Raw genomic sequence first — 14,187 nt, 5'->3', positions numbered from 1 at the left:
AGTGCAGTTTTTATTATTTCAATTTTTTACCTTTACAAGAACAGAAGCAGATAGTGATGTTAAAAATCATGAATCAATTAATTTAATTGTAATAAAGTTTTTATTTTTATTTAATTATTTTTTATTTTATGCGTCATATCCATACCGTATTCCGACAACGCTGTCGCAAACAACCCTGCATCATTTCCATGACGAGCTACTATCCCGACTTTTAAAGTTTACATTTACAAAGGTGCTTTTTAAATTAATCATGAGTATATTTCGTCCCATTTTAATTCAAATAAGCCTGACAATTTCATATTTTTAATATTCTTCGACACTTTCTTTTTATCCTCTTTAAACGTATTTTCCATACACCTGCTGCCATCATTATATGGCAACGTCGTGAGCTTTTGATTACATCGTCAAAGTGGTTAGCAGAAAGGCGTCCACATCGGACATTTATGAAAGTTTCTGTCGTATGTTCACAACTAGTGTTAGATAATCATCCCCTACTAGGGGGGCGTGGTTGGCAGCGGGCGTGTTCTTTGACAGTTCGTGCCGGACTTCCAGCTGCAGGCTAGCTGCGGTTAGCATCCGGTTAGCTTCGCCGCACAGCTGGGCTCATCTGGACGGGGAAGGTTAGGGCGTTTTGCTCCGAGGAGCTGCATGGATGAGCTGGTGAGAAGTTTGCCCTCCCCGAATCTCCCGGGGATGCAGCTGCCGCGTCTGGACACGCACAAGGGCTGGCTGTTTAAATGGACCAACTACTTGAAGGGATACCAGAGGCGATGGTTCGTCCTCAGCAACGGCCTGCTCTCCTATTACAGGTACCGTAAAAGTAACGGGACTGTGTGAAGGTCAACATTCCCTTGGACTTTGATGTCCTAAAAAATGTAAACATTTTTTTACTTATTTTATTTAGAGAATGTATACCTAAATTAAATAGTTATGTAAATAGAAGCCATTTAAAATGTTTATTTGAAATATGCATCTGAAACATATTTTGTAATACTTCTAAAATTATGAACAAAGATAGATTGATAGATGTTTTGTAATGTGGGAGGAAGTTTGAATAGCTTGGGGGAAGAAATACATTCATCATCTATCCGCTTTAACTTCACAATGGTCGCAAATGTGCTGGAGCTTATTTCATGTATATTTCAAATGTATTATTTTGCTCATCCTTCAGAACCCAGGCAGAGATGGGCCACACCTGCAGAGGAACCATTCCCCTGGCGGCTGCTCAAATCGAGCTGGGCGACGCGTGCCACTTGCTGATAACCAACGGAGGGCGAAGCTATCACCTGAAGGCCACCTCTGAAGCAGAGTGTCAGCACTGGTTATCCACCCTGCAGCAGGCCAAAATCAACGCCAACGCTCTCATACATCACTCTGGTAAGTCTACGTCATATTTAAATGCCTTGATAATGTTGTTTAATGCATATGGATTAGACAACTAGAGTATTATCCCTCCACCATCTGCACCACCTCCCCTATGCAAAATAGCTTGACACGATGCCAGCTCGATTTAAGCGAGAGGAAACGTCAATGAGTGTAGAACAGTTTGATTTACCAAAATATTAAAGGGACCAAAGTCTATGTTGTTGGTTTTTGCTCAGGGGGAGGAAATTGGCATTTCTTTCCAATATCGTCAATTAATTGAGAAGATGCGAGAGTTTCAAACAGGTTTTGATCTTTTTTTCTTATCTCTCAACAAGCAGAAAGGCAAGTTCATCCTGAAAATGACAGTATGAAAACAAATATTCATATTATTTCATTATAGTTTCACAAATAGGTCATATATTAATCACCTTTACCCAATACAAATAAGATGGGGAGGGTATTAGACTCTTTAGTTTTTAGATAGCAGATTATTGCAAGATGTTATGAAAAATCTTCCTCTGATTTTTAGCCACAATGTGAACCCAAACGGCCTGCAGGCATTCTGGTTGTGGACACAAGAGGGCAGTGTTGTCCAAGAAGGACCTGTCAAGGGCGAGGAGCAATACATAGAAAGACATCATCCTGTCATCCACAAGGCCACCTAATGTTATTATTTTTTATGGGATGTTTGCTCCTGACATGTAATGTCCTGTTATAAAATTAATTTAATATCCTACTGCAGTGTGAGTGGTACGATGACGTACACTCTCTCGCACATGCGCCTCCTCTCCCCCTCTCTGGTTTGGACCACTATGACGACAGCAGGGATGAATGAATGAATGACCTTGCTTTGAGCTCCGCCTCCCCTTCTGGAAGCTCAAGAGGCAAAAAAAAAAAAGGAGAGAGAGGAGGAAGATTTTCATTCAGAATATTGTTCAGCACTCAAGCTGGCAATAAGGCGGGATGAGTGCAGACTCCCCATTGAAAGTCACTTTGTAAGTAACCAGTTAATTGCTGCTTACTGCTCGGAAAAGATTAAGGCTTTAAAATAGAAGCTATAGCATCTGTGAGTGTTTTCATGCATGTGCAATTGCTGCTTTTTGTTTGCACTCACGGACATTTGGATACAGTAATTAACAAACACGTCATTTATTTAAAGTTGGAGATTTTTTGCATGAGTTCATCATTGTATATTATTTTGATTCATTTTTAACATGAATATTTTGCTTTGATATTTTAGTAGTATTTGATTTGGGGTTATTAGATGAATGTACTTTTGTATTGATTACATTGACAATAGGTACTTTAATGGTCCCACTTACTCTGGCCATTTTAGCATCAATAAAACTCCCTTAATAGTGAATCGAATATGAAAGAGAATGAGGCTATTTTGTGTCCTTCAAAAAGGAAATTCAGCCTTTAGAAGAGTAATAATGTAAAAAATAAAAATATGTATATACTGTGCATTTAATACATAGGCAACAAGGCCAAAAAAGACTTATATTAGAGATTGAAGATATGCTAACCGCACTGTAGTTACGCTGCAGGAAACCTTCAGCTCCTTGGAGAGTCCAACTTTGAGTTTGTCCTCCCACACGTGTCCATAGTAATGCTCTCGCTATCAATTGTGGGTGTGTTTGCGTTCATGAGTCACCAATGACACCCAGAAGCATCTCCAACTCTCCAAAGCACTTATACCTATTAATCATATGTATTTCCACTCCACCATAAACCATACGAGATTATTTTTCCCCCCCTGCTCTATATGGGTCATAAATCAACTCCAGGCATTCGAAGGGGGTTTTCAACATTTGCCTTATAACATTCCCCCTCCTATTTTATTCATGTGGTTTGTCCTTATTCAAGCCTTTTGAAAAAGAATAGTTTGTCTCCGACTAGGACACCACTGAGTGAGTCCAGCCCACATGTCCTGCCCTGCTTTTAAAATCTCTCTGACTGATGGAGAGTCTCAGGGAAAGAAAGGGCGGCGGCAAATTGGACTGCGTCATCGCCCCCCATCTCTAAAAATAGCCAAGCCTCCTGACTGCACAGGCTTATGTTTCCAGGGCAACCGTCTTGATTCACAGCTTCTCCCTCATGTAAAAGGATGGAGTGTCTGGGATGGGCGGTGGAGTGTTTTCATCCACGCGCCTTGTCCCGTTAGCCTCATCTCAAGGAAACGAGGGAGCGGTGAAATATCATTTAGGATTGGAGCGGGAGTCCAAATTTCACTTAATTTGTCCAAAAGTACATTATACTACAAATATATGGTTGGTCATCTAATTATGCCAATGACAGATAGTGACAGGCAGAACAATACTGAACTTAGCAAAATGGCTGCCCACTGAGATCCATAAAAAACGGGTGACTTTTGCTGCCAAGCTCATATTCCAAAAACGCAATATTAATCAGAATGCTGTATTTAGACTATTTGGGGCACATAAAACACATAATTGTAAAGTAAAGAAAATTGAGGTATACCCCTTTTGGTTGGGCATAAGTCAGCTGACATACAAAAACTGTAGAAAATGAATGAATGTGTTTCTTTTTGTGATCTGTGAGCAGATGACTCAGGAGATGAAGAAAGTCCTGGCCCGCATGACGCTCGAGTCCTAAACCAAGGCGCGTTGAAGACATTGGCCAGTAAGCTGGATGATCTAAGCACCTGTAATGAGCTGATCGGAAAGCATGGCGCCGCCCTTCAGCGTTCCCTCGGCGAATTTGAGGATCCCCGCGGGTGCGTCAACGGCGCAGACAAACTGAAGACGGTTAACGAGCGAGCCGCCCTCTTCCGCATCACCTCCAATGCTATGATCAATGTGAGTGTGAGCCTGCAGCCTTCCTCATTATCTGTTGCGCTCTCCCCCGGGCTGGAGTCGGGCGGGGGTGGGGGTCATCTAAGTTCTCTGTTGTGTTCTCACCTCAGGCTTGTCGTGACTTTGTGGATGTAGCGCAGTCTCAAAATAGGAGGTGGCAGAAAACCCTCCAGCATGAGCAGGAGCAGCGTCACTATCTGGAGACCACCATTGAGCAGCTAGCCAAACAGCACAACAGCCTGGAGACGGCCTGGAGGGAGAAGCCCACCTCGTACACAGGTGAGAGACACAATGAAATCCAAATAGTGGAAGCCGCTTTTTTTGTGATGATTGTTTCAGACGACCATGGTCCTTCTGTTCTTTAGTATACACTCACTAATATCCAAAAAGAACTAACATGCTGCGTGCAGGTGTGCAGAGATCTTGCGAGGTGGACGGGAGTGACGAGAATGATGAATTCTTCGACGCCATGGAGGACGCGCCTTCATTCATAACGGTGAACGCGGAAACCAAACACAGGTGAAATCTTGTGTCTGTGCTAAATTCATTGCCTTTCTGTCGTTCTTCACCGAGACAATTCTTTCTCTTAGGCGCTCAGGGAGTAGTCAGAGTATGTTGAGTGGTGGAGTCCCCAGTGACTGGACCTTAAATGAGAATGTAGGTGGCTTACTTCTTCTTCGGCACACGGAAACAAACAAATTGCAGCCTCTTACCATCTTTTTTTTCAGGACACCTCAGACTCGAACCACATGCAGCTACGCAGAACAAGACGCAGCCGTATTCCAGACAAACCAAATTACTCCCTCAACCTGTGGAGCATCATGAAAAATTGTATCGGCAAAGACTTATCAAAGATACCCATGCCTGTAAATGCGTCGCCGAAGATTTCAAACCACCAACGGAATTCTATTTGACTCGATGGCATTCCTTCTGTCTCGCCGATTGTTGGCAGGTCAACTTCAACGAGCCGCTCTCGATGCTGCAGCGTCTGACCGAGGATGTGGAGTACAGCGAGCTCCTGGACCGGGCGGCTCGCTGCGGCGACTCCTTGGAGCAGATGTGCCTGGTGGCTGCCTTCTCCGTCTCCTCCTACTCCACCACCACCTATCGCACATCCAAACCCTTTAACCCTCTACTTGGGGAGACCTACGAGCTTGACCGGCTGCAGGAATACGGCTACCGCTCCATCTGTGAGCAGGTGGGTTGAAGTCCCCAAATTATACAAACATGGTATATTTTAGGGAGAAATCAACAAGGATGAATTTTACTTATCATTGCCCTGTTTGGTGTACTTCCAGGTGAGTCATCACCCACCAGCTGCTGCCCACCACGTGACCTCACAGCGAGGATGGACCCTATGGCAACACATCACGATTGACAGCAAGTTCCGTGGGAAGTACATCTCTGTCGTGCCACTCGGTAAGAAGACAAAGCGGCGTGTGCTTTCATGCCTTCCACTACAAAACCCGATATGAGCCGTGAATGAAACTGAATTTACCTTTAAAAAAATACAATTGGAGGAAAGGAATTAAAAGGATTAAATAAAAATAATAATAATACAACCGTATCGATGAGTGTTAGTCAATACGTAATTTTCCAGTGCATTACTGCCATCTATTGGTAAGGAATGTGAACCAAGCATCCTGCTGACCTAGTACCATTAATAAGTATTATAAACTGTGGCTACGCATACATATATTTGTTCATGGTATACCTCAGTGTCCTTCCATCCAAAATAGGGAAGATTCACTTGCAGTTCCACTCAAGCGGGAACCACTACGTGTGGAGCAAAGTGACCTCAACAGTTCACAATATCATTGTGGGGAAACTCTGGATTGATCAGGTTGGGTTTCCCTCATTTTGTGCGCATCCACTAAATTGTTCATTAAGTTGAAGTCATTCATGAGTAAGTCAAAGATTTTTTGTTCTTGTTCCTGACAGTCAGGTGAGATTGACGTTGTAAACATCACCACCAAGGATACCTGCCATCTCAAGTTCTCGCCCTACAGCTACTTCTCCAGAGACGTCCCCCGTAAAGTACGACAGCAGTCCTGTGTTCTGTCTGGTGAGACTCGCAAACGTATGCAGAACTGTAACTGTTTTATTTTCCAGGTGACGGGCATGGTGGAGGACTGTGAGGGCACAGCGCATTACATCCTATCAGGAACGTGGGATGAAAAGATGGAAAGTGCCAAAATAGTGGATAGCAGTCAAGGGAGCGGTGGCTCGGAAGGCAAACAAAAAACTGTTTATCAGACTCTTCAGCCAAAGCTGCTGTGGAAGAAATACCCTCTCCCGTACGCCTTTACAAAATCGTTAGCACCTTCTCTGCAAATACCAAACGTGCCATCTCTCACTTCATCTCCCCTTTGGCTCCCTCAGGGACAATGCCGAGAACATGCATTATTTCTCTGCCTTGGCTTTGACTCTGAATGAGCCAGAGGAGGGGGTCGCGCCCACCGACAGCCGCATGCGTCCGGACCAGCGGCTGATGGAGGCCGGCTTGTGGGATGAAGCCAACACGCAGAAGCAGCGTCTGGAGGAGTGTCAGAGGCTAGAGAGGAAGAGGAGAGAGGTCCAAAGCATGCAGGCCATCGAGGAAGGCAAGCCCTTTAAATATACCATCTAAGACCGTTTGTTGTACCACAATTTAATTGTACAATTTGTGCTGTAGCATGGTCAAGAGTGTCATTTTAAGTGCTTAGCATTAGCACATTAGCATTGATTCTGTTAATATATTTGTTTAGTTTAGTCGAAATGGTGTGGTTGGAGACTTACCAATCAATTTGATGCAATATCAGTTAGTCCTAACATATGGCGTGCGTGCAGGGCAAGAAATGGAAGTGTACCAGCCGCTTTGGTTCGAGAAGAGAACAGATGGAACAACAAGAGAAAGCAGCTACATCTACAGGGGAGGCTACTGGGAGGCCAAAGAGAGGCAGGACTGGAGCATGTGCCCCGAAATCTTTTAGCGCAAATGGAAGCTGTCACTTAGACATCATGGACTCCTGTCTACGGTCAGATCATATCTGGCCCAAAACAGGTTTGTTGTTCTCAAAACTGGAAAGACACACTTATTGATGCTTGCTTCTTTTGACAAGGGACTTCAGGCCTTTAATGGACCCTGCTTCGTTTCCATTGTTACATTCTGGTGCTGCCTGAATGGGACTAAGCTGCTTGGCAAGTAAACGCTTTGGAAACGATATTAGCTATTGCTAGGTTGTAAATTAATTTTACTTTTCCATTTTAAAACTGAATGAACGAGTAAAATGACATCATTGTTCCTGGAGAACAGTTATCATCCATCTTGAGATGTATACAATCTAATTTTTAAATACAGTAGACGATAAGGTGAAAGGGAAATGTAGCTTTAATGAAATTATGTATATATGTATAATTGATTGAGTGTAGAAAATTTGGAGTTAGACAGCAACAAATGGGGGCCTTGTTGGACCTATTAGAAATGATAGTTATAGCACTGGTTTCATTCTTGTAATTACTGTTTAGAGTTGTCTGCAATAAGTTATCTGCCCTGTTACTTGAGAAAAAACTCAGGCAGATTAAGCACATTGTGTTTTATAATGCACAAAAACATATAATTTATTCTGAATGATAATTTATCCATAAAAATCCTATTGCATTAAGAAACTAAATGGGCTAGAAAAGCAACACAAATACTGAAGGCTTCATGCGCAGCTCCGCTCTAGTAAGGACGATTAAAAATAATAGTAATACGAATAATCTGTTTGTTGTACAAATATGAGTCACTGGTTGACTTTTGCCTGTCTATAGGAAACATAGTAGAAGTAGAGTCATGTCATTCAGAATTACTGTAAAAGTTTCCATATTTACTTGAATATCCCTAACATGGCTGTAAACAAATTATACTGTAAATATCATGATATGTCAGGTTAGATTATAATCTAAACCATATGAATATTTATTCATATGACTTTTTAGTTCAGATAAAGCACAACAGTGAAGTTTACCTGCAAGTTACCCAAATATCAAACTTTTGACACAGTACGTGGACTGTACCAATGGATGTTTTATTAGGGGGGGTTTAGATTTGAGCACCTGTTTAAAAAGTGTGAATATCTTTCACCTAACTCTGAGTGGACTCTTACTGGAACATGTGAACTCACCATTTGTGCCCGACGACCTTCAAAATGTTACCCTTTTTTTTTTTCTTACTCAAATAAAAACACAAAGCTATCGCTGAGACGGTGTTTGCTGTCCACGCTGGCGTATGTTTACAAGCTGTATTAATGCAATATAAATATAGTTCTACATTAAATGAACAATTTTGTGGTAAATATTTAAGTTGAAAACAAACACGATGACTCCACACGTTATAGGTTCTTTGAAGATTCAAGTCATGTCATTCTTTTCACATCACAAACAAGGCCTTTCATCTCTTTTATCAAATATCTGTATATGTCTGAGAGAAAATGCCTCTTAACTTGATGATGGAGTCAACAACCCCCCCCCCCCCCCCGTTATCATACTACTTTGGGAAATAGTAGAAATTTCTAAAGTTGTCAATTTTCAAGGTGATTATAAACATTAATATTCAATTTTTTTGCTGCCACAATGCGAAGGCCTCATGACTGGCTTTGCCTTTGACCTCTTCGAGTCTAAAATGTTGCACTGGCCCTTTAAGAAAAGAAAAAAAAATCAAAACACGCGATGCAGTCGACGTTTTTTTGAGTCCGCCTTGTTGCAGTGAAGCTGCGATGTTTTCTAGCGGTCACTCAATGCGCTCGTCGAAAGATATAACAAGAAGCGGCAAATCTTAAACATGCTTTTGGGAAAACGCGATTGAATGCAAACTATGGTGTAGACAACATCACGAACCCGGAAGTAAAAGGTGAAACTGATTTTGGTAGACCTCTAACTAGCCACGAGCTAACGTTAGCATCACAACACGAGTGAGGAGCCTGGCTCCTTGTAAAGGTCAAATAAGGTAAGGGTTTATTGTCAACAAATTACTGTTGCCTTTTTACATATAAGCGTTTAACACGTGGTGTTCTGTATTACTACATTAATTTTAAGCGGTGCAATTTATAGTGAGATTAAAGGGTTCGCTGTTAGCTATTTTACGCTTAAAAGCGAGCTCATATTTAGTGACCTTACAAATAATATTCTGGAAGACTTCTGCAAGCTATGATGGTTAATAAACACGAGCTCCTATTCAAATAGATCACTGATTATTCTTGAAGTTTCTATACAGACGTGTATACGGTCATTCCTGCCATTACGTCATCCCCGTTTTTTTCCGCTCTGGTGTGTTTGGTCAGGTCGGGAAGGAATTTTGAAACCTGAGCACTACATTAGTGCTCCCGTGTGTGGTTTTGTAGGAAGCAATGCAGTGCATTCGTACACAGATAAGTTGTTAGGCAGCAGGCTACGTCATCAAAATAGAAGCACGTGGACAGAGGAGGCAAGTGCAGCAAAAATGTCAACATTCTTTTTAAAAAAAAAAACACTTAAACATTTCCCAGATGTATTAACATATATGCCATGATTTGATTAAAACATATTTCATCATTTCAATTGAAGGCAAAACATTTCCTGAGGGTTTTGATTGATTGATTGACTATTTATTGATCCCCAGGGGTGGGGAAATTTAGGCCCCAGCAGTATCCATACCACAGAGTGGGTATACAAAAGACACACAGATGGCATGAGCGCAACTCAATAGGCTCTCATAAGGCGGCCACACACGAAGAAAGCCAGAAAGTGCTCAAGATAAAAGCCATCAAAGATAAAAGCCATCAAAGCTAAAAGCACGAGGGAGCGGACTCCCCACAGGGGTTGCGGCTGCAAGGCCAAGGCGAGGGACCCGGTCATCACTGTTCGGATAAGCAGGAAGCCGTCGTAGAGTTACGCCGGTCTCCACCGATGATCCCGGTCCCAGGAAGAAAAAAATAAAAATAAAAAATATCCAATCCAAAGAGATGCCGAGGTGCGGTAGAAGGCACCAGCATCGCCGAACGGACAAAAAGACAGAAAGTTGGTGGCAGTAAATGAATGGCTTTCCACGTCAGATTAATTATTAAAAATCAAATACCTATACTTTTTCGCCCCTTAATGCGTGGTGTCTGTGTTTCCTCAACAGTGAGCAGGATGTTCTCATCATGATCCACGCCGATGGCTTCTCAAAGTACGAGGCGAGCACGCAGCCGGGAACCAGGAGGAGACCCCCAGCAGAGATGCTCCATCTTCTCTCTGCGGTTATTATTTGGCTGGTGACTGGCACCACCATCTCCAGCCTCAACAAATGGATCTTTGCCGTGTACAACTTCAGGTACCCCCTGCTGCTGTCCGCTCTGCACATGCTTACGGCCATCGTGGTGGACTACGGCTTGATCAAACTGCGGGTGATCAACCGCACGGGGGCGACAGATCAGGACTTGACCCCGGGGGCTAAATGTAAAGTCTTCCTGCTGAGTCTTACGTTTTGCGCCAGCATCGCCTTTGGCAACATGGGGCTGAACTATGTGCAGTTGTCTTTTGCGCAAATGATCTACACTACCACGCCGCTCTTCACGCTGGCCATCTCCACTCTGATCTTGGGCAAGCAGCATCACATCCTCAAATACACGGCCATGATGCCAATCTGCCTGGGGGCCTCCTTCAGCATCATGGGGGAGGTCCAGTACGACCAGACCGGCTGCCTGTTTGTCATCGCAGCCACCATGTTCAGGGGTGTCAAGTCCATTCAACAGAGTAAGTCACTTTTCATCTGTCTCAGGTTGCTTAATTTAGTTCACTCAAATGTTTTTTTTTTTCTCAATTTCCCAAATTAATATATCTGAATAAATAATTGGTGAATAGATGTTGTTTAAGTAATAAAATTACCCCTGCTAGTAAATAGAACTAATTTCTACAGTTAAATGTATCGTTTCATATCAAATCATTATAAATACTAAAATAAAAAATATATTAATTTATTTTTGTCCCAGAATTTTAAATTGAAGGCTTCTTATCGAGGCTAACTTTGGGAAGGAAGTAGAAACACATTTGTTTTTTTTGTCTTTTTCTGTCGTTTTACAGTGTGTAACTTACAAATTTCCTTGTATAACTCTACTACACACAAAACTACACACATTGGCCTACTGTGGTGCAGCTTTTGAGCTATAACAAGATTTTTCCAAAAACTTCCAGCAGCGAAGTGGTAGAACTGAGACACATTCCACTGTGGAATGAATGTCATGTGGACCGCGCCCTCATTGAATGTACCCAATGTTCCAATCCCATCTTCTTTTTTTGTGGGTAGAAGAAATGATTGCCGCAGGCTCAACTTGAGTATGTTCCTCTTGTGAGTAGATAAGTGCCTCTAACATGCTAGAAGATAAGTGGATGGCAGCATGATTACATGATTTCTATAGATTCCCCACTCATAGTTGGCCAAAGCTGACATGACAAACTTATATTTTTCCTGACTCCATTGTGTGAATTGGACATCTGAACAAGATCGTTTCCCCTCAGGCAATCTTCTCCAGGAGGAGAAGATCAACTCTGTGTTCCTGCTCTACCTGATGTCCATCCCCAGCTTCCTCATCCTGGCCGTGGCGGCCCTGGCGCTGGAGAACTGGGCCTTGCTCGAGTCGCCGCTGCACTACGACCGGCGCCTGTGGGTCTTCATCCTGCTCAGCTGCCTGGGCTCGGTCATGTACAACCTGGCCAGCAGCTGCGTCATCACCCTCACGTCCGCCGTCACACTCCATATCCTGGGTAACCTGAGCGTGGTGGGCAACCTCCTGCTCTCTCAGCTTCTCTTCGGCAGCGAGCTGTCCTCCCTGAGCTGCGCCGGCGTCGTCCTCACTCTGTCCGGCATGCTCATCTATCAGAACTCTGAGTTCATTATCAGCTACATGGACACGCGCAAAGCCAAAGCGACGGATTCACAAGGTGAGAACAAAATGGAGACCACTGAAATGAGATGCCAGCAAAGAACAGAGCAAGATAAAGAGCACAAGACAGACTGAACTGAAGTCAAAACAAAAATGTTCTTAATGATACATTCGATGTGCACCCCACCAGTCTAAATGCGGTATTCTGCCTAATTCATATTTTACAAATACAATATGAATCAGAATGCCGTGTTTAGACTAGTGATTTTTTTTTATTGTGAATCTATTTTTCCCCTTTTAGTAGTCGACCTTATAAGGTGATCCTCGCTGATGATGATGTGCCAAAGTACAGGAATCCCCTTCGAGCCCAACCAAGCCCTGCTGTTAGTCAACAAAAAAAGTTAATAATTGCCTTTATTATTCATTTTAAAGTATAGTTATCCTGGTGACATGATGGCTTTTTTTTTTTTATGCCAGAGTCACTTGGTTGTAGTTTGACACACAGACGCATGCGCCTTAATATCTGTGTCCATTAGATTGCTTCTACAGTAAATCGATTTACTTTATTTACAAGCGTGTGTCAAATATATGACTCAATGCAGCTGCAAAAATTTACTAATGATGGGTTAAAAAAAAAAAATTCTGGTTAGGTACAGGGGGGGGGGTTGCTGTACTCAACCGTCCTCTTCACTGTGCAGATTCTTCTGTCTTGTGGAGACCAGAAGCATTGGCCTATTTTTTTTTTTCATTGTTACCTCTCCTACCTTCTCTTCCGAATATCACATGTCCGCCACCCACATGTGGTGTGTAAGCACACTTAGAATGTTTGGATACCTCGCCAGGGTTACATGACGTGTCACCTAGACTGCACTGTGACGTTTGAAGCGACACCATGTATGATGATGGCACTGTTACATGACCACCTGAGTTTTTTTTTCTTAAAGAGGGGCTAGAATTTTGGCAGCTTTTGTCAGATGCCACAAGAAGCACGTGTTTCGTCATCAGAATAATAAGTTATTTTGCCACCATTAAAAAAAATAGAACCACACATTCCCGGAAGTGGTGTTTTCCCAAACTTCATTTAGCTGAGGCAGATGTTTTATATTTCAGAAAGAAAAACTATTGGAACTTTACCGAGAACAAAGATAGGTTAATTTGTGAGGGAGAATCATAATTAGCTCAGTTTCTGTGCCCTAAAACATACCAATCAAAAAGAAGATGCTTCCATCTTGCAGCCTTGAATTACTGCAGAAGACATTGTTTTAATATTTGGACTTCTGCTTGACGATGACAATGCTTCTTTATATATTGTTTACTATCATTTGATGACAAATTTCCCTCCACACTCTCATTTAAAATATATCTATCTAAATATATTTATTTTTTAACGTTAGGACCAGTCACTGGCTTTGAAATGTCTTGCACAAACGTCAGTGTTCGTGTTGTCGGGTGTCAGGCGGAATGTTGAATGCAGCTTCCCCTGTACCCAAAGACCCCCAGGATGTTGATGGGACATTTCCTCCTTCTCCACATGTAAGCGTGTGTGTGCGTGCGTCAGTGTGTGTGTGTGTGTGTGTGCGCGCGCCATGCGAGCAAGCAAAACGTTTACGTTTGTTCATTGCACTGCTGTGTCAAATTGGTTACACACCTGAGGGACACCAAAGCCAATCTTGTGGTGGAAAAACGATTTATTTCAGTAATTTAGTAGAGATGGGAAAAGGAAGCTTCAAAATTGCTTCATGAACCACTTTTTTTTTTTTTCCCTCCAGATGGCACTCTGTTCAATATTGGGTTGATCGAGTTACCTCAAGCAGCTTTTGTTGCACGCTACCGAAAAAATGAAAGTAGCACTGACATGTTACGAGCAAAACGCATGTTCATCTTTGGCAGTGAACACTAGTGCACTGATTAGGTTCACTGCTGCTGGTTGGATGTATTTGTTGTTTTATTATGATTTACATGATGTATTTTTATTGTCCAAAATGGCAAGTCGACAGTTTGCATTAGGCCTTATTGAGACATTCTACGGAAGAGATGTTTGCCAATTTGTTTGGAGGCAAATTTATGTGTGGTGGGGAATCATGCAAATACAATCTGCTGTCTCTTCAATAGAAATAAACGGACTGGTACAAGAACTTACTTTTGAA

General features: G+C 42.5%; 2 protein-coding genes across 2 annotated transcripts; both read left to right on the top strand.

The window, feature by feature from the left end:
* The first annotated feature begins 181 nt into the window (after positions 1-181).
* LOC133163172 (oxysterol-binding protein 2-like) lies at positions 182-8,396 on the top strand. Its single transcript, XM_061292816.1, has 14 exons — positions 182-809; positions 1,172-1,377; positions 3,931-4,184; positions 4,292-4,460; positions 4,592-4,700; positions 4,772-4,838; positions 4,910-5,047; positions 5,134-5,379; positions 5,480-5,600; positions 5,921-6,024; positions 6,123-6,218; positions 6,294-6,478; positions 6,564-6,784; positions 7,011-8,396. Exons 1-14 carry the CDS (start codon positions 649-651, stop codon positions 7,151-7,153), a joined length of 2,220 nt encoding a protein of 739 aa, XP_061148800.1. The 5' UTR covers positions 182-648; the 3' UTR covers positions 7,154-8,396.
* Positions 8,397-8,867: 471 nt separating this feature from the next.
* Positions 8,868-14,179, top strand: slc35e4 (solute carrier family 35 member E4). The gene is made up of 3 exons (XM_061292763.1): positions 8,868-9,147; positions 10,303-10,913; positions 11,676-14,179. Exons 2-3 carry the CDS (start codon positions 10,322-10,324, stop codon positions 12,173-12,175), a joined length of 1,092 nt encoding a protein of 363 aa, XP_061148747.1. The 5' UTR covers positions 8,868-9,147; positions 10,303-10,321; the 3' UTR covers positions 12,176-14,179.
* The last annotated feature ends 8 nt before the right edge of the window (positions 14,180-14,187 follow it).

The sequence above is a fragment of the Syngnathus typhle genome, linkage group LG12 (assembly GCF_033458585.1).
Source record: "Syngnathus typhle isolate RoL2023-S1 ecotype Sweden linkage group LG12, RoL_Styp_1.0, whole genome shotgun sequence".
NCBI lineage: Eukaryota > Metazoa > Chordata > Actinopteri > Syngnathiformes > Syngnathidae > Syngnathus > Syngnathus typhle.
Note: the sequence above shows the minus strand (reverse complement) of the source record. Positions and strands in the feature narration are given on the sequence as shown.

Excerpts from the sequence above, each read along its gene's own strand:
- LOC133163172 (XM_061292816.1), top strand. The coding sequence starts at position 649 with ATGGATGAGCTGGTGAGAAGTTTGCCCTCCCCGAATCTCCCGGGGATG. Across the intron at positions 1,378-3,930 it reads CGCTCTCATACATCACTCTG|ATGACTCAGGAGATGAAGAA; the intron begins GTAAGTCTACGT and ends ATCTGTGAGCAG. Across the intron at positions 4,839-4,909 it reads ACTGGACCTTAAATGAGAAT|GACACCTCAGACTCGAACCA; the intron begins GTAGGTGGCTTA and ends CTTTTTTTTCAG.
- slc35e4 (XM_061292763.1), top strand. The coding sequence starts at position 10,322 with ATGATCCACGCCGATGGCTTCTCAAAGTACGAGGCGAGCACGCAGCCG. Across the intron at positions 10,914-11,675 it reads TGTCAAGTCCATTCAACAGA|GCAATCTTCTCCAGGAGGAG; the intron begins GTAAGTCACTTT and ends GTTTCCCCTCAG.